This window comes from Nicotiana tabacum, chromosome 22, assembly GCF_000715075.1.
Source record: "Nicotiana tabacum cultivar K326 chromosome 22, ASM71507v2, whole genome shotgun sequence".
In the NCBI taxonomy this organism is placed as follows: Eukaryota; Viridiplantae; Streptophyta; class Magnoliopsida; order Solanales; family Solanaceae; genus Nicotiana; species Nicotiana tabacum.
The window spans coordinates 127,951,900-127,970,534 of record NC_134101.1 but is presented as its reverse complement, the minus strand read 5'-3'; the positions used below and the strand labels follow the sequence as shown (position 1 = coordinate 127,970,534).

At 34.6% G+C, this 18,635-nt stretch overlaps 1 protein-coding gene across 1 annotated transcript; it reads left to right on the top strand.

Moving 5' to 3' along the window:
- The first annotated feature begins 3,089 nt into the window (after positions 1–3,089).
- On the top strand, positions 3,090–17,664 carry LOC107772611 (protein ABC transporter 1, mitochondrial). The gene is given in 9 exon segments (XM_075243785.1): positions 3,090–3,617; positions 3,620–3,917; positions 5,116–5,341; positions 13,085–13,237; positions 14,474–14,632; positions 15,331–15,490; positions 15,650–15,759; positions 16,427–16,543; positions 17,029–17,664. Coding segments are annotated over 9 exon segments (1,863 nt in total). The 5' UTR covers positions 3,090–3,373; the 3' UTR covers positions 17,425–17,664.
- Positions 17,665–18,635: the final 971 nt, after the last annotated feature.

Sequence of the window (18,635 nt, the reverse complement as noted above, 5' to 3'; positions counted from 1 at the left end):
TTATTAAATTGTTTTGTCCCTCTAGACCCTTCTAGGGTTTTCCCGGTTGTTTTCTAGAGTGTTAAACTATTGAATCATGTCCGCTTTGATTCGAGCCTTCTTTCCTGTCTAGCAGTTGCATGTCTTCTGGTCAACCCTCTAATACCCAAAAAGGCTCCAGGAGTAGAGTACAACAAGCAATTCCTCTTCGGGTTCGGGGCAAGGTGACAGAAAGACAGAGCAAAAGGATGTCGATGACAAAGAGGTTCCCAAGGAAAAGCGAAAGGATGCAATCACTAATTCGAAATGGTTTACTTGGTCCCACAAGTTTTACCGCATACGGTGGGACCAGCCTATTGAGATCCTTTATGCTTTTATTAAGTTTATGCTTTTTTCAGTTGCTATATACATGACTAAGCTTCTAATCAATTCTGTTAGATGAATGAAAGATTAAGAAATTGGTAGAGGATATATGTCAAGTGAGACACACTGATGGTATCACATGATCTGACAAAGCTAGTGAAGAATCTCAACAATACTGTGAAGAATCTCAACAATGATTGTAATAAGAAAGTAAAATTTATACACACACGCAAAAAATTTAATACATGTCTTCTTCTTTTTTCTCGTTCTTCCGTTTATAGTGTACCATTCTTTTCTCTTTCCTCCGTATATATTTATAGTGTAGCATTCTTATAAGGCATAGAGCTTTTAACTTTACACATTAATATTAGGCAAAATAACTTAAACCACCTCTAAACTTGGCTCAAATCATTAGTATCCTTCCCGAATTATGTCTGGTCTTAATTACCCCTTAATTTGGTCTTTTGAGAGCAATTACCTCCTAGATGTTGATGTGGCAAAAAGTGTGGGTACACTCACCTGCCACGTGGATTTTTCTGTATATGTGGCATTTTTTAAAAAATAAAATATATTTTCACCTTTTCAGAATATTACTTTTAGATAATTTTTTTTCAAATATAATTTATAATAAAACTTGGATAGAACTACATTATTTAGACTAAATATTTTTATTTTGCAAAAAATAATAAAGTTTTAGTTATTATTTTTTTGAATTTGAATTGAAAATAAAAATTTATACAATTGAAATAAATGGTCAAGTCATCTAAAAAGTTATAAAAAATACATAGTTTGAAATTAATTATTTTGGCTATAATTATTTATATAGCTCTATTACGGTGCTCTAGAAATATATATATATATATATATATATATATATATATATATATATATATATATATATATATATATATATATATATATATACACACACACACACTATCTAAAAAAGTAAAAATACACAATTGAAATGAATATTTATTTTAATTGTGTATTTTTACTTTTTAAGGTAAAATCTGTAAAAAAAATATATTTTAGAGCACCGTAATTTAGATCTATATAAAAAATTATAGCCAAAATAATTAATTTCAAACTATATGTTTTTTATAACTTTTTAGATGCCTTGACTATTTATTTCAATTGTATAAATCTTTATTTTCAGGTCAAATTCAAAAAAAGATTAATTAAAACTTTATTATTTTTGCCAAATAAAAATATTTAGCCTAAATAATGTAGTTCTATCAAAATTTTATTATAAATTGTATTCGGAAAAAATTATCTAAAAAGTAATATTCTTAAGAAGGTAAAAATATATTTTATTTTTCAAAAAAAATGTCACATATACAGGAAAAATCCATGTGGCATGCGAGTGCACCAAACTTTTTGTCACATCAGTGTCTAGGGGGATAATAATTCTCAAAAGGACAAGTTAATGGGGGTAATTAAGACCGGACATAGTTCGGGGAGGATACTAATAATCTGAGCCAAGTTTAGAGGTGGTTTAAGGTATTTTGCTTTAATATTATTATTTTTTATATTAGTAAGAGTTAAGTCAAGTTAGTAAGATGTTAGCCATGTGTTTGTAATACTTTACCTTGAATCTTATTGTAAAATATATTATTTGTTAATATGGAGATTTAAGTAGTTTAACTCAATGTTTTAAAAAAAATTATTATTAAAAAGTGGGAAGTCTTTCTTTCTTTCCTTTATTATAAAGAATTTATAATTTTTTTTTTATAAACTCCAATATTGTCTAAGCGAAATATTATTCTATATTCCATATTAATACTTTTTGGGTCCTAAAACAAATACTTTACTAACCTCCCCTTGAGCCACCCCTAAAGTGGCCAACTTGAGAATTGAGGTAATGAAACATTCTTCAATATTCCGCTAGCCTTGGGGGTTTAGCAAGGTAATAATTTGAGCTAAATAATTAGAGTAGTAATTTTTATACTATAGTTTCCCTATCAGGCTAGTGTCTTCTTAATGTGTTTGTTAGGCTCTGTTTTAACAAATTTTGTTATTAACATCTGTTTCTCTTGAGTTTAGTATATAAACTAAATTACTTCAAGCTCTAATACTTACTATGTTGATAACCAGCTTGCATGAATTTAGTGTCCAAAAAGATAGATCTATTCCACAAAAAACTAGTGGTTATGCAAAGTTAGTTGTTATATTTAATAAGAGAAGGTGATAAAGGCAAAGGACTGGCTAATCCAAGGGTTTAAAACATTTACTCTAATAGCTTTACCAAATTCATTACTAGTCATAGTTAGGCTGCTTAAAATTTACAGAATTTGTTTTGGCAAAAAGTAAAATTATTTGTAAAATGGTGTGTGTTTAAAAAAAATTGGTGAAAAAGTTGAATTTTCTTTTAAGATGAACAAGTGAACAAGTGAAATGTAGTTGCACTTCTTCCGATAAATTTCACAAATGGTCATATAACTATTTGTCAGTAAAGTCATATAACTTTTGTTTTCTCATACAAAAATCATAAAACTTTCACTAACTCACACAAAAATTATAGTGACCAGAAAATACAATTTTTTCATAGTATTTTCTTATAGCAGATTTTATTTCGTCTAATAAATAATAACTCAATTAAAATAGAAAAAATATATATTTTTAGCCTCTCTCGAAAATAAAATATATATTTATATATAAGTGTGCATTATATACATATTTAATCTTAAAATTGAGCTTACTTAAGGATGGAAACAAAAGCAAATATGTTGGAACTTCGAACAAGAAAATAAAATCACTACACCTTTTGTGTTTGTGTCCAAACGACCTTTTTATTTTCAGTTTGCGGTGGCGGCGGGTTAGGTATGGCCTGATTTGTGGCATCCACTGCACAATCGTTAACCGTTATATGGCCGCACGACTGAAATTCTATTCTCCTTTTCTTTTTCCCGTCACCACCCATGTTGGTACATATACGTTCACTGTTTCACGGCCCGCCTCTTTCGCTAGTTTGGTCCTCAGTTTCTTCAGTCTAATAAAACGAAAGAGTTAAATACATCTATGGTTCTAAATGGCATACCTGAAAGACATAGCGAGGCTGGCAGATGGGCTATCTTTGGTTGCCAAAGAGGCTGTCAACCGCCAACTACGCCACAACAACTTGCAATCGTTAATTAAGAAGACTCTTCTCTCCGCCACCGACTTAACCGGACTCACCAAGGGCAAGGTTCGACAAATCGACAAGGAGATCGGTGGAAATTCCGCTGTACATCCTGATTCGAATAAACAAAGCGTTGTTTACTTTGGGGATGAGAAACTAGCCCCTCTAGTTCTAGTACGTTCACTTCCGAGTCAGAGGTTGTGCCCCAAATTGAACGCGATTTACCGCCGGACGAAGTTGCTGCGGCTGAATTTCATGAAAATGTAGTACAGTCTCCGTCTCAAACTGCTGTTGGGACATCCATCGAGGGTGATCCTCAGAAAGATTCATCACTCTCTTCTGAAAGCAACGCTGCTGAAGCTGTTGGGCCTGCCACTCCGGAGCTGGTTATCAAGAGGCAGAGGAAGCCTCGGGAGAGGAAAGTGCCGTCCACTTCTTTTTCTAGAGCTCTTGGGTAATTATATACAATCTCTTGCTGCTTGTTATGTTCTCTTTGGTGGAGGTGAATCCAGGATTTGAACTTTATAGGTTCTAGATTCTAGGACAACGACCTCAACTGCTAGTAATTGGGTGTTGAGGTTAATTTTTAAACATATTTAGTAGCTTTCTTAACACATATACAGGTTATGCCAAACTCATATCTTAAAGCCTACATCCACCCCTGTCCATGAGTTACTTCCTGGTATCCTTGGTTACATCGCCGTGTCAACTACACTCATACCCATTAAGGGAAGTCGTGGACATTTTAAATCAGTTACTATTATTCAATACTTCTCATATGTATTGAACAGTCTCATAAATGGTTACTTGTTGCTACTTGCTAGTTTCCCTTGTGTTGGTGTGCTTGGATGTTTACTTTGTTGTTTGTTGTCGATTCCAGACTAATTTATAAGCTAGAATTGAGGTATGCTATATTAGCCAGGATTTTCAGACAATTGCATGTGTAACTTGTCAGAGTATATGCAAGAATGTTTCATCATAGGTGTAGCCTTTTTCTTTCTTGGGAACTAAATCACAGAGAAAAGATTTTGCTTACTGCTACTGCATTAATATTTGTAGGCTTTCCAAGTCTTTCTAATGCTAGATCTTTGGAAGAATATAGAGCATACGCTTTAAAAGATCTTTTGTCTTTTATTTATTCAATCTATTACTCCAGTGGTTTCCTCTTTCCTTTTTTGAGCTGGAAACTTGAGGCCCCATTCCAAAGTTAAGGCTTTTAGAGATCTTTGCTTCATTGGGGACTTATGCTAATGACTTGGTATAGATTTGAGGGCCTAAGAGGTTGTACTCCTCCTGGTGCATTATGTGCAGGCAAATCAGTGAGTCTCATGCATTGTTATCATATTAAGTTATTGAAGGTTTGTTTCTTAAAGGAAGAATTAAGAACTATGCCTCAATTCCTAGCTCTTAATGGACTGGAAAAATATGCGTCCACAGAGCTAGGTTGAATGACCACTCTCTCTTGTATATCAAAATTTTGAACTTGGCTGGATATTTCAGGCTTTTTGTTTTCGTTAGCAATTATCTGCTTTAATTAACCTTTTGCATGTAAAGAACCAAGATGCACCAGAAGTTGCTCTTATCATGAACATCACTTTCTCTTTTCACATGACTTGGACTCTTCGCTTGAACTTAACTTTAATTTTTTGAAGGTTTGCGGGCCTTGGAGCTGGTCTTGCTTGGGGTACACTTCAAGAATCTGCCAAGAGGCTTGTTTTTGGTACACCAAACTTGCTAGGGAAACAATCGGCTCTATCCCCCTATCTATCTGAGAAAAATGCAGAACGTCTCGCTCTTGCATTATGTAGAATGCGTGGAGCAGCTTTAAAATTGGGGCAGATGTTAAGCATCCAAGATGAATCTGTGGTTCCAGCTCCGGTAAATATTTTGAGTTCCAAAATACGCCTTGGGAGTTATTTTCCCTTTCCTTGTACTCCCCCCATTGCATTTTGGCATGTCATAGTTTTAAATGCAGATGGATTTTGAAATTTTAATTTGATTTATTTATTATACTTGTTTATTAGAAGAAACTACTAAAGTAATAGTTAAAAAGTTGATCGGATAGTGTAAACATCACATCAAAATATTAATTTGAATTGTTAAATATATTTAAATTTAAATTCTTGGAAGATGTGAAAATTATATGATCATATTTATTTGGAGGGAGTAGTTCTTTTTGATAATTAAACTTTTATTGACAAAAGGTCACCAGTTCTATGTACAATATGTACTCAAGTGAGTACCATACAAGACTGTTAATTTCCAAGAGACTAGTCCAATTACCTATACAGTTGAACATCTTAATCTCCTCCAAATATATACAAAGAAAAAGAAGCTAGATATTCTTGATATTGAATGAATTCATTCTCTTTGCCCTGAAGAGCTCAAGTATTAGTCTCTTATGGTGATACCTGATTGTCCAAAGTGCTCCAGAACAAATATTTATGCTTGCTCTGCTCTTCCTTCGCCCGTATATGAAATTCCAGCTTTTTTTTTCTGGAAATGGTACAGTTTAATAAAAGCAGGACAAAAATTATGCTGGAAATCTACACAACATAGTAAAAGTATAAAGCAAAAGTCGGACCTTCCTAACATGTAGGGATTCTAAAAGCTCTAAAACAGAGTCACCTTCATTTACAAGTTCCAATCTACACTAAAAGTAAAACAAGAATATAAGTTAGCTTTGATCTTTAAAGTGGAACTGTAGCTACCTCATAACACCTCTTATTCCTTTCTTTCCAAACAGTCCACCAGATGCGGGCTGGTATTGTGTTCCAACTCTTTTTCGTAGTCCTGTTTGTACCAACAGTGCTCCAACTTAAGAAAAACCAGCCGTATTACCAGGCATGGTCCATTTAATACCCAAACAGTTCCAAAACAGCTGCCAAATCTGATCAGTAACCGGACAGTGAAAAAAAAAATGACGACTTATGGTTTCTGCCTTTGTTCCACACAGGTAACACCTACTGCAAAGTATGAATCCTCTTTTTTTTCAAATTATCCTGGGTTAAGGCTACCTCTTTAGCAATTAACCATGTAAAACAAGATACTTTACGTGGAGTTTCAGACCTCCATATTTGTTTCCATGGCCATGACCTTATCTGTTGCTTTTTTCTCTTAGCAATCTGTAATATGACTTGATTAATCTCCTTATCACCCCAAAAAAAAAACTGTATTATGACTTGACAGTGTATAGGCATCCACTTTGTTCCTTCCATTTCTGTCTATCCTCCTCATTGGAGAACCCCCTGAGGCTTCAATTGCACATATAGCACCAACTTTTATAGAGTCATCGTCTTTTGCACAAGCTTTTCATATAGTAAATTAGATTTCATGTCCTTAAAGAAAGAAAGAAAGAAAGAAAGAAAGAATTTCCATTGCTACGTTCATAATCCAAATTATTTTATGTTAAAGCTTAACGCGTCCTTTTCATTAAGACCTGGTAGAAGGATTTAGCTTTGAACATACCATTTGTTTGCTTGCCTTGTAACTTGTTTACAGTTCTTCTGAATGGGCCAATGTATTTATAATTGTGCCAGTTTCATTTTAATAGACAACTGGTGTTTAGGAATTGCAGTTATTGGTTAAAGGAGAGTATGGACTAACCTTTTTTGATAAAAGCTACTATATTATAACAGAGCAATAAGATAGTGCAGAGAAGAATGTACAAAGGGATGCCAGATATCATAAGCAAAGATAGAGGCCCAAATAATGGCCCTAGCCTATTCCAGTAGGGAACCTATGATATCTAAAATGGATTCAGTATCATTTTCATAAACTTCTTTACACCAAAAAGCAAAATTTAGCTAACAATTTGATTTGATCTTGCATATAGGAGAGTATGAACTATTAGGTGATACTTCATCAAATGGCATGCCTTCCAGAATATGTCTTGCACGTAATGCCATTTAGGTCAAATAGATTTTTGGTGTCTCCTGGTCTGCAAACGGACGCACAATAGGAACCAGTAAAGCTACTTTGTTTTGATTATAATTATCAGAGAGCCTTCCCCTTGTTATAAATATATTATATTATGGATGTTCATTTAGTACTCCGTTGTAAATAATCTTCTTGAAGAAGCTTATCCATATGGGACTCCACCGTAAATATGTTTATCTATTTAGTACTCTATTGGAAATAAGCTTCCTGAAGAAGCTTATCACTTCGGTACCCGGTTATGGACAAACATTACCCTAGGTAGAAGATTATTCACAGCAGCTTGCAGTAGCAGCTTACACAGCAGCTTGCAGTAGCAGCTTACACAGCAGCTTGCGTAGCAGCTTACACAGCAGCTTGCGTAGCAGCTTACACAGCAGCTTACACAGCAGCTTGCAGTAGCAGCTTACACAGCAGCTTGCAGTAGCAGCTTACACAGCAGCTTGCGTAGCAGCTTACACAGCAGCTTGCGTAGCAGCTTACACAGCAGCTTGCGTAGCAGCTTACACAGCAGCTTCCTTTCTTCTATAAATAGAAGAGATTTCAGTTCATTATGTACATCAGCAGCTTGCGCAGCAGCACACAGCAGCTTACACAGCAGCTTACACAACAGCTTCCTTTCTTCTATAAATAGAAGAGATTTCAGTTCATTATGTACATCAGTTTGAATTCGAATAATATATCAGTTTCTCTCTATACTTGTCTTTACTTTACAGTCTTTATTTTATAACACGTTATCAGCACAAGACTCTGCCATCTCGAGCAAATACTTTGAAAGTATCAAAGGTACGAACTTTCTTTTTGTAAATAATGCCAAATCTTTCTAAACGTGAATTTGTAGTATTGGATATATCGGGCAAAAGCTACGTGTCTTGGGTGCTTGATGCTGAAATTCATCTTGATATGATGGGTCTAGCAGACACCATCAAAGATAAGTTATGCGTTTTACTTGCTATGTGTGCTACTGCCATTAAAATAAAATAAAAAGGTACTTAGGAACCTAGTAAGTGAGCCATAATCATTGGACGAGATTCTGGAGCATTTTATGAATTTTATAACACTATAATTTGTATATCTTTATGTTTCGTTTTTCACTTTACTCGTTTTCGAATTAAGATTTTAATTTTACTCCAGAAAGAGTAATATTGCATAGGAAACTATAAAGTGAATGACATTGTTAGATCCACTTATACTCCAGCAGAGTTTGCAAGAAATATACAATCACCAGAAGTGGTTATGTTTCGCATATCTCGTTGTAACTAAATTTTTGTTAACCAGCAGAAGTGGTATGTGCCTATGGCCACTAGAAGTGATAATTTAGGCTTTCTGTGGTTACAATTGAAGATAAACTAGAGAAATATTCTCTATAGTACATTCATGCCTCGATTTGCTCCTGAAGTAGCATTATCGTAAAAGAGCTTCTAAGACATCACACGATTTGGTGTGATTAATGCACGTTCAAATAATTATGTTCCGTTCCCTGAAGGATGAGAACTTTTGATAAATATTAGCCCATTCCTGAAGTAAATGTGACAATATTAATAAAGGGCGTAAATAGGAACACGTTTTTGATGTGAATATATTACAATTCACCTCCAGAAGAGGTAATATGATTGAAGGAATATATACTCAATATTTCGTATTTTAAATTTGCTCCTGAAGAAGTAACACAATTGAAATTTTCTCCTGAAGCAGGAAAATATTATGAAACTGTGTCTTTCTGTGCTTAAACAAAATAATAAGCTATTCAAAGTTATTTTTGAAGCACATTTTCATTCCCTGGAGTGAATGAAGAAATACCACAACTCACCTCCTGAAGAGGTAGAATAACAAAGGATATAAATTTTGTTTTTGTGGCATAAAGATCATTACCGCACGTACCCGTTGTACGTAAAATATCTTGAATAATTTTATTAAATATCATTCTAAGGCAAAAAGCATTCTTGTAGAATGCTTTGTACTACAACCACATTAATATTTTATGGTTAGTTATCGAGTTCCTCGAAGGAAATAACAACTCATGTATCTTTCCCTGAAGGATGTAATGATTATGTGGTTGCCACTTTGATATAAAATATTCAGATGTTAATGGCGTTTCTCCCTGAAGGAGATATTTATCACAAAGTTGGTGGTAAAAATACTGAAATTTTTAATTTCTTACATTTATAAATTTATAATGTCTTTATAATGTTCATTTTATTAAGAATTTCTCGCATGATACCAGAAGTGTCTGAGCAATATTTGATAGTACAAAATATATCAACAACTCCTGAAGAGCTAACTGTTTGTCTAGAAGACATATGACACCAGTAGTGTCTATAAATATTAAATTGTGGATAATAAATAATGGCTCTCGAAGAGTTTATATACAAATATGTCATTCATATTATATGATTATGGTCAAAACATATGTTGTAGTAAACCTGAAGTTTACTAATAAAAATGACTATCATATTGAGACTACAAATGATTGGAAGATTAAAAATCTTCATGATTCCACAATCATAAGGGGTAAAATAATATGTATGTGAGAAGTTACCCGTCTTATTCTTCAATTTTGTACTATATCATGTATCAGAGTAAACCAGAAGTTTACTAATGCAAAAGTTTACGTCATAGTAAACCAGAAGTTTATTAAGAGATAGCACATGACATGATAAACTTGAAGTTTTCATTTGCCATTTTTAAATGAGCTATTTGAGAATTCAGATAAGCATATACTAAAGAACTAGAAGATTCTTCAGGAATTCTCATGTGTTGCTTGTTCTCATAATGAATTGATTATACCAGCTAATGTTGGGACTAAGATCCCTGATTCTGAAATATATAAAAGGTGAACATGGGCCCGTTCACCTATCATGTGAACCACTTATAGGTGCATATATGAGATGGTTACATGTGTAATTATTGTCAACCTGCAGTTTGGCATTTGGAATTGCTTTTCTCGATTAAGAGCATAATTTTCAGATTATGAAATCAAGACAGTTCATCTTGATAATGCTGGTTTATATCCAAGCTGGTTTAGCATTGAATACCTCCTATTAATGGCTAAATCATTGCTTATGAGAACAAAGCTTCATGTAAGATTTTCTAAATTGCATATAGCAACACTTGTATGCATCGGATCAACAATATATGATAAGTCCTCCCTTCACAATTGGTTTAGGATCAGAAACCAAATATTTTTACTATCTTTTGTTGTGTGGTATATGATTAATTTCTCTACCATAATACACAAAGATATCTTTCCCAAAGATGATTGGGGATATATGTTAGTTTTTCTAACATTTGAGGGATGGAATAAACAGTTGAAAAATATGCTATATGAATCGAATTATCATGATCCTCACTTAGAAGATAATTCAAGTCGAATGCCAGAAGCATTTGCTGATCCAAAATTAAATATCATATTTCAGCTGCAAATCCTCCTATTAAAATTAAAGTCCCTAAAGGATAGAGTCTACTGTACGCATGAAGCGTGGTAGACCAATCGGTTCCAAAGGTAACAATCCTTGAAAAATAGTAGGAGCTAATGATCAAAATGAGGAGGAAATAAGCTCTAGAAGAGCCCAAGACATAACATTTCATGAAACTCTCGAAAAAGTTCAGGTACCTGAAAATAAAGAAAGTGATGAGATCTCCACAAGTTATGTCGCTTCGGAACTGACACAAAATGATCGTCGACGATATATTTAATACAATATAGTGCACAATATTGTAAAAGATTGTGAGGATCGGACTAGCAGTTCAGACACTTGAAGATGTCATACCATTTAGATACAAGTCTTAACCTATATGACTTATTTGGCTAAATCTATATGAAGATCCTTGAAGGATTGAAAATGCCCGAAGCATATAATTCAAAGTCTTGAGAAATGTACTCGATCAAATTATAAAGATCTTTGTACGGTTTAAAGCAATCTGTGCGCGTGTGGTATAATCGCCTCAGTAAATATTTGCTGAAAGAAAGTTACATAAATTATGTTATTTGTCCATGTATTTTTATAAAGAAAATGTCATCAAAATTTGTTACACTTTCTGTTTATGTTGGTGACATAAATCTTATTGGAACTCCGGAAGAGCTCCTAGAGGGTCTTAAAAATACTTTTACATGGACAAAGTGTACCCATTAAGTACACCAATGGATATTCAATCATTTGAAGTGAATAAGGATCAGTTCCAACCTCTAGAAGAGGATGAGGAGCTCCTTGGTCCTGAAATACTCTATCTCGATGTAGATGGTACACTTATTTATCTTGCTAATGCTAACAAAAGTGGTGCAGATCGTATTGGTAATGCAGATACAGGTTATTTATCCGATACCCATAAAGCTCAATTTCAAACCGGCAAGCAGGTAGTGCATATGATTGAGATCAGTGATTCATTCGAGAAACATGTGGGTTGGAATGTGATAAAAGACCCACAATATTATACGGAGACAATGTTTCATGCATAGCACTATTAAAGGGAGGATTTATAAAAGGAGATAGAACGAAGAACATTTCACCAGAATTATTCTACACACACGATCTTCAGAAAAGTGGTGACATTGATGTGCAACAAATCCGTTCAAGTGATAATCTAGCAGATTTATTCACTAAATCTTTGCCAACTTCAACTTTTGAGAAGATGGTATACAAGATTGAAATGCGGAGACTCAAATATTTGAAATAAGGTTTTCATCAGGGGGAGTAAAATACGCGATGCACTCTTTTTCCCTTACTAAGGTTTTTTCCCATGGAGTTTTCCTTATAAGGTTTTTAATGAGGCACCTAGCAATGCGTATTACTAAATATGTGTACTCTTTTTCCTTCACTAGGATTTTTCCCACGTGGTTTTTCCTAGTAAGGTTTTAATGAGACACATTATCTTTTAATGAACATCCAAGGGGGAGTGTTATAAATATATTATAGTATGGATGTTCATTTAGTACTCCATTGTAAATAATCTTCTTGAAGAAGCTTATCCATATGGGACTCCACCGTAAATATGTTTATCTATTTAGTACTCTATTGGAAATAAGTTTCCTGAAGAAGCTTATCACTTCGGTACCCGGTTATGGATAAACATTACCCTAGGTAGAAGATTATCCATATCTGGTATAGTAGCAGCTTACACAGCAGCTTCCTTTCTTCTATAAATAGAAGAGATTTTAGTTCATTATGTACATCAGTTTGAATTCGAATAATATATCAGTTTCTCTCTATACTTACTTTACAGTCTTTATTTTATAACACCCCTGTATTTATAAAAATTACATTTACCTATCCTACTATGTTAACTCATAATCATTATTTTGTGAACTGGTGAGGAAAATAAGATGCCAGTGGGTACCAAAGTGGTAAAATTTGAGAGTTAGTTTGATGTGAGTTTAATTTTCTTTCAAAATGTCCTTTCTCTCTTTCCTTTTTTTTTTTTTTTTTGGGGGGGGGGGGAGGGTAGTGGTCATGGTTGGGAGGGAGAATTTTAACATTATCCTCTCAAAAGTAAAAGAGAATATAAAGTTTAATGTTGTTAGAGTTACAATTTAGTGTAAAGTGAGAAAAACCCTCTGTCTTTTTCTTTTTCTGTTTTACTTACCCTATGCAAGGGATCTATCCACTTTTGACGAGGTTGTGGATTTCCACCCATTGATTTTTATCAACTTTGTTTGCTTTTGGTATGAATTCTCTCATATGCTTGTAGATCTTAGCTGCTTTGGATGTTGTCCGTCAAGGTGCAGATGTTATGCCGAGGAGTCAGCTTAATCAAGTGTTGGGCAGTGAATTAGGTCAAGATTGGTCATCGAAGTTGAAGAGTTTCGATTATGAACCGATGGCAGCAGCAAGTATTGGACAGGTGATCTAGTTTTAACTAAACCACCATTTTGTTCTCTTGTTTCTTAGTTGCGCTTCGAGCTACTTTATACTGCAAACACTGCTTACTATCATCTTGCTAGTACGAAATGCCCCCATTATCCTCATAATGTTTCCCCCCCTCCTCGATATGTCCCCCATACAATTCATTTAGAAAAATACTGGTAAACTCGTTGTGTTTCTTCAGTCTAGGATTAGCAACAGTCGAGTATTTTTGTGTTAACTTAGTCTTTGTCTAGTTTAATTGCAATTAAGTTTTATAATATACTAAATAATATAATCAGTTTTAACTTTGCTTTTAAATCCTTAAAATCCATAAGATCCAGTTTCAGCAATATTTTTATTTTTGTGAGAACATCTTAAAGTGCTATGTCTACTTCTAGCTTTCTCGATATAAGGGAAAAGTTTGTTGTTATCTTGAAAGTGTTGGATTTCTATTTGTATGAGTGACCAAATCTTCCAAACTCACACATCTCATTTGTACCATTGAGATTAGACCTGTTTATCTAAGACATTATTGAACAACAACAACAACATACCCAGTATAGTCCCACAATTGGGGTCTAGGAAGGGTAATATGTATGCAGACCTTACCCTTACCCTATGAAGGTAGAAAGGTTGTTTCCGGAGACCCTCGGCTAAAAATTAGAGTAGGCAAAGTAATAATAGGATAAATGACACTGCCAGTAAATAAATGAAATATTTTGGAGTTACCACTCTCATTTTGATGAAAAAACAAGGAACTGTTTTAATGCTTAAAGAGGGTAATTGATATAGAGCATTCATACAACCGTCCCAATTAGTTTGGGATTTGAGGTATAGTTGTTGATATTGCATTTTTTAATGTGTACGGTTCTTATACCCACCAAGGAAAGATACTTTAATTTGTTTTATTTACTATTTAGAATCAATTGAACACTGTTAGCTTCTTCTTTTGCCAACATGAAATTTCTTAGACATAAAAGCATGGACTCCCGAATCCTTTGTCCAAAGCTCTGAGGACTTAGGGAAGCCGTATTTACATAACACTAACAAATTCATGATCTGGCAGTATTGCATTCTCAATAAATGAATGGCCGTTTCATTGCATAAAAGAGAATGGTATTTGATGCTTTTGCTTGAAGGTTGTATTCTTTATACAAAATGTTTAGTTATCTAAGATTTTGCCTAGTTATTTGCAGATTTAGTCACATACTTACTACTTCTAAACAATTTCCAGGTCCATCGGGCTGTCACAAAGGACGGCATGGATGTTGCTATGAAAATACAGTACCCAGGTGTTGCTGATAGCATTGAGAGTGATATTGATAATGTGAAACTTCTATTAGGTTACACAAATCTAATACCAGAAGGGCTGTACCTTGAAAATGCTATGAAGGTAAACTTATTCGTGTATTTACATACCAATCCCTGTATTTGATATTTCACCCGTGGTTCTTACAATATAGAAGAAGTGTAAGCTAATTGACCTATTTCTGTGGTTCTAGTCGCCTTAATGAGCTGGACCTTGAAAATGTTTTGAAGGTAAATTTATCTGTTTATCAGTAGAAATTCTTGCGTTTGACATGTCACCTGCAGTTCTTAGAGTTTAACTTATTGTTCACTTGAGTTGAAAGAGGAGGATAGAGTGGAAGTTTAAGAGAATGGTAACATCTATTTGACTTGTTTGGTTATGAAGTATAAGTATGGGAATCAAAATTAAAGCGAGATATTACCATTCCATTTCAGCTCAAGACCAGTCTGAAAGTTGATGGAGAAGAAGTGACTGACTTTCATTTCCCTTTCTTGTCCAATTAACAACTAAAGGTAGCTGATGAAGCTAACTAAGGGTAGTGAAAATTCACCTTCCCTTCCCCTTTAGGTTATACTGTTAAGTAGCTTAAAGTGGAGGTACTTTCTCGTACAATGCTACTTCTCTTGATGAAATTCACCGTTCGAAGTGCAATTTGGTTTCCAGTTCACATTTGGGAAACAGCACCCTCGTTGCTCCAGAGACACTTATTTGACAATGATCATGGCTCCTTGCTTTATGGTGCAACTTTAATGAAATAGATGTGTTTTATTCTTCAACCTCAGGTGGCCAAAGAAGAACTCTTTCGTGAATGCGACTATGAGCTGGAAGCGAAGAGCCAAAAAAGATTTGGCATTCTATTATCTGGCGCGAAGGGATTTTATGTTCCAGTGGTCATAGATGATTTGTCAAGTAAACGAGTACTGACTTCAGAACTTGTCCCTGGTAACTGCTTTAAATCTAGCCATTTCCAACATTTGAAAACACCAAAAATTTAATGTTACGGTTGGTTCCTTTCATCAGCTGATGTATTTGGCGTCAGGTTCGTTGGGATTATTTGAAGTTGATTTTTGTAATTGATAACTGCTATGAATATTTTTGTAGGAATTCCAATTGACAAGGTGGCGTTACTGGATCAAGAGACTCGAAACTACGTCGGAAGGAAATTGCTCGAGCTTACTCTGATGGAGTTGTTTGTTTTTCGTTTCATGCAGGTAAATTGTTAATTTCTATACAATATTTCTATCCTGTTAGTACTACATAAGATCTAAGGGTTCAATTTCCTTGTTGTATATTCCGTCAAGTGATATAATCCTTCCATTCTTCGGTAAGAAAGGTTGCTGAGAGAATGGAGAAGTCCCTGTAGGCCCTGCACGGGCTTGATGTTTTTCGTATTACTCCCTGGTTATGATTTCTTCCTCATTGTACATTACTTGACAAATATAATCATGCCATGCTACAGTAAACAATGGTGCTGAGAGAGCAACCCACTGAGCCAGGGTGCAAGGCCATGCATGGCCTCACATCTATGTTGCTCGGACTCTTAAAAAATGCTGCCGGTTAGGTGTCGGATCCTCCAAAAGTATGTGCATTTTTGGAGGATCGGACACTCAACCGGAGGCAATTTTGACAGTCCGAGCAGCATAGCCTCACATTACCCCCTATCTCAACCCACATAGTTCCCATTCAACTGCAAGCTTTAGAAGCACACTGGGAAACTTTCCCTCAATAATTTAAGCTTTTCTTTCTCAATGGTTTGTGTAATTATAATTATCTTCGCTCACTGTTACGATTATACTAAGTTCTTTTTATAACTACAATTATACTGAAATTTAGAAGCTGTCCTTTTTCTTTTCCCTAACATTGACTTGTTTAGAGCAGACCGATCCTAATTGGAGCAATTTCCTGTATGATGAGTCTGAAAGAATAATCAATCTCATTGACTTTGGAGCAGCTCGGGACTACCCCAAACCTTTTGTGGATGATTATTTGAGAATGGTAAGATGTCTTTGCTTACTTGAATTGCGCTGGAGTTTATTATTCTTCTGTATGCAAGTTATAGTATTTTTTCACTAGACCTAGCTCAAAGGGAAGTTTGAAATAATTATATGGCTCAGCTAAATGACAAATTATATGCTTTTGCCCACTTTGGAACTATCAAATCTACATATAAACTGGTGGTCAATTTGTCGTAGTGGTCTTGTCCGTTATCTGAACTGTTGTTTAGTGGCATTTGAAGCTTGCATTTTTGGCCAAGTTTCTTAAAAGATTTTATCTGAAGCATTCCTTTATTGTCATACGGTACCAGTACCTTTCTCTAGTTAAAGCATAATCATCTCTGGCGAACTGCAAACCTGAGATCCGTTGCGATTTTAGCTTACTTTTTTAGGTTGTATGCATGATTGACATTGAATCTTTTGACCTGAGACACTTCTATATTCCTATATTGTTTAATATGAGATACTGATTGATCGCTAAACCAGGTTTTTGCTTGCGCAAACAATGACCGGGGAGCTATAATAAAGTTGTCTCAGAGGCTTGGTTTCCTCACAGGAGAAGAATCTGAAATAATGATGGAGACGCATGTCCAGGCAGGTTTTGTTGTGGGGTTGCCATTTTCAAAGCTTGGAGGCTATGATTTTCGAGCTAACAATATTACCCAAAGCATTTCAAATCTAGGCGCTACAATGCTGAGGCACAGGCTGACACCGCCACCTGAGGAAGCTTATAGTCTTCACCGTAAACTTTCTGGAGCTTTCCTTGCTTGCATAAAGCTCGGGGCTGTTGTGCCGTGCAGGGAGCTCTTACTTGAAGTGTACGAGAAATATGAATTTGGCGAATATGGTAACGAAAAATTGGCAAGTGGATCAGGGTCATGATGGAGATCCTTCTTCCGCATTGTAACTTGTCCTGCGGATTCAAGAATGAAGCAGAGTCCTTAAGAGCGAAAAAGCCAACTAACATGGTTTGGAATGCAATTAAATGGCAGTGCCTGCAGCTCCATTTGTGATCGCATTGGCTATGCCTCCATTTAGTGCAGTCTATTTGTAACACTCCTCAAATTTATAAAAGTTTCGAGACACGCTAATTATAGAATTAAATTATTATTATTATTATTATTATTTATCTTGCCTATAGTTATATATATATATATATATATTTGGATATACAATTAGGAAAATATTACTAATTTTAATATTATTAATTATTAAAAGTGGGTATCATTAATTATTAGTTAAGTTAAAAATAAATAAATAAAATAAGGGGGGGGGGGGGGAGCTATTAAAAATAAAAGGCTCCAAGCCTTAAGAGAAACAGAACCCACGTTCTGTCATTCATCAAAAAGGACGGAAGGCTTTTGCCTTAGACGAAAAACAGAACAGTTCGCTCACGGAACAGAGGCTTCTTATCACGCAGGCAACGAAAAATCTAGGGTTCTTTACAAATTGCTAATTCTTGAATTCAGGTATATAAAATTCCCTTTGTCAATTACCCAATAGGTAAGAACTAAATAGTTATTCCCTTCCTTTTCTAAATCAACAGTAAAGTTCCGTGTTTAGGTGCGAAATTTTAAAATTAATTAAAATGCACTGGTTGTTGTAGAATCCACTGTTTGACCGGTGTCAATTAGACTGGGGCCTACGTATTGGCTCGAGAAGTTTTGAGGTGAGTTGATATAATCCTTTACTAAAGTGGTTTAACTCACAAAAGCACGCATACAAAGTGTTTAATGAATTGCATAAAAGAGTTGATATATACTTAATTGGAGTGAGTAAGAACCTATTAGCTTAGAATTATTTTCTAGCTAAAGTTTAGACGATTATTTTGATATATGTGCATAAATTCTCAGATTTTTGTGTTATTCTTATATGCCATTTTCATGTTGAAAATTCATGAAGGAGCAGGAATCTTTATAAATACTTTTGAATGTTTAATTCATTCTTATGTCATGCCTTACATTTAAGGATACCAGTATGATTATGTGTAAAAGATTTAGACTTGAAAAGTTACAAGAAGAAGTTTTAGAAAGAAAAGATTTTTGGGAGTATCCTTTATTTTGAGAAGGGGTCATCGTCCAGGTCGGGGGTCC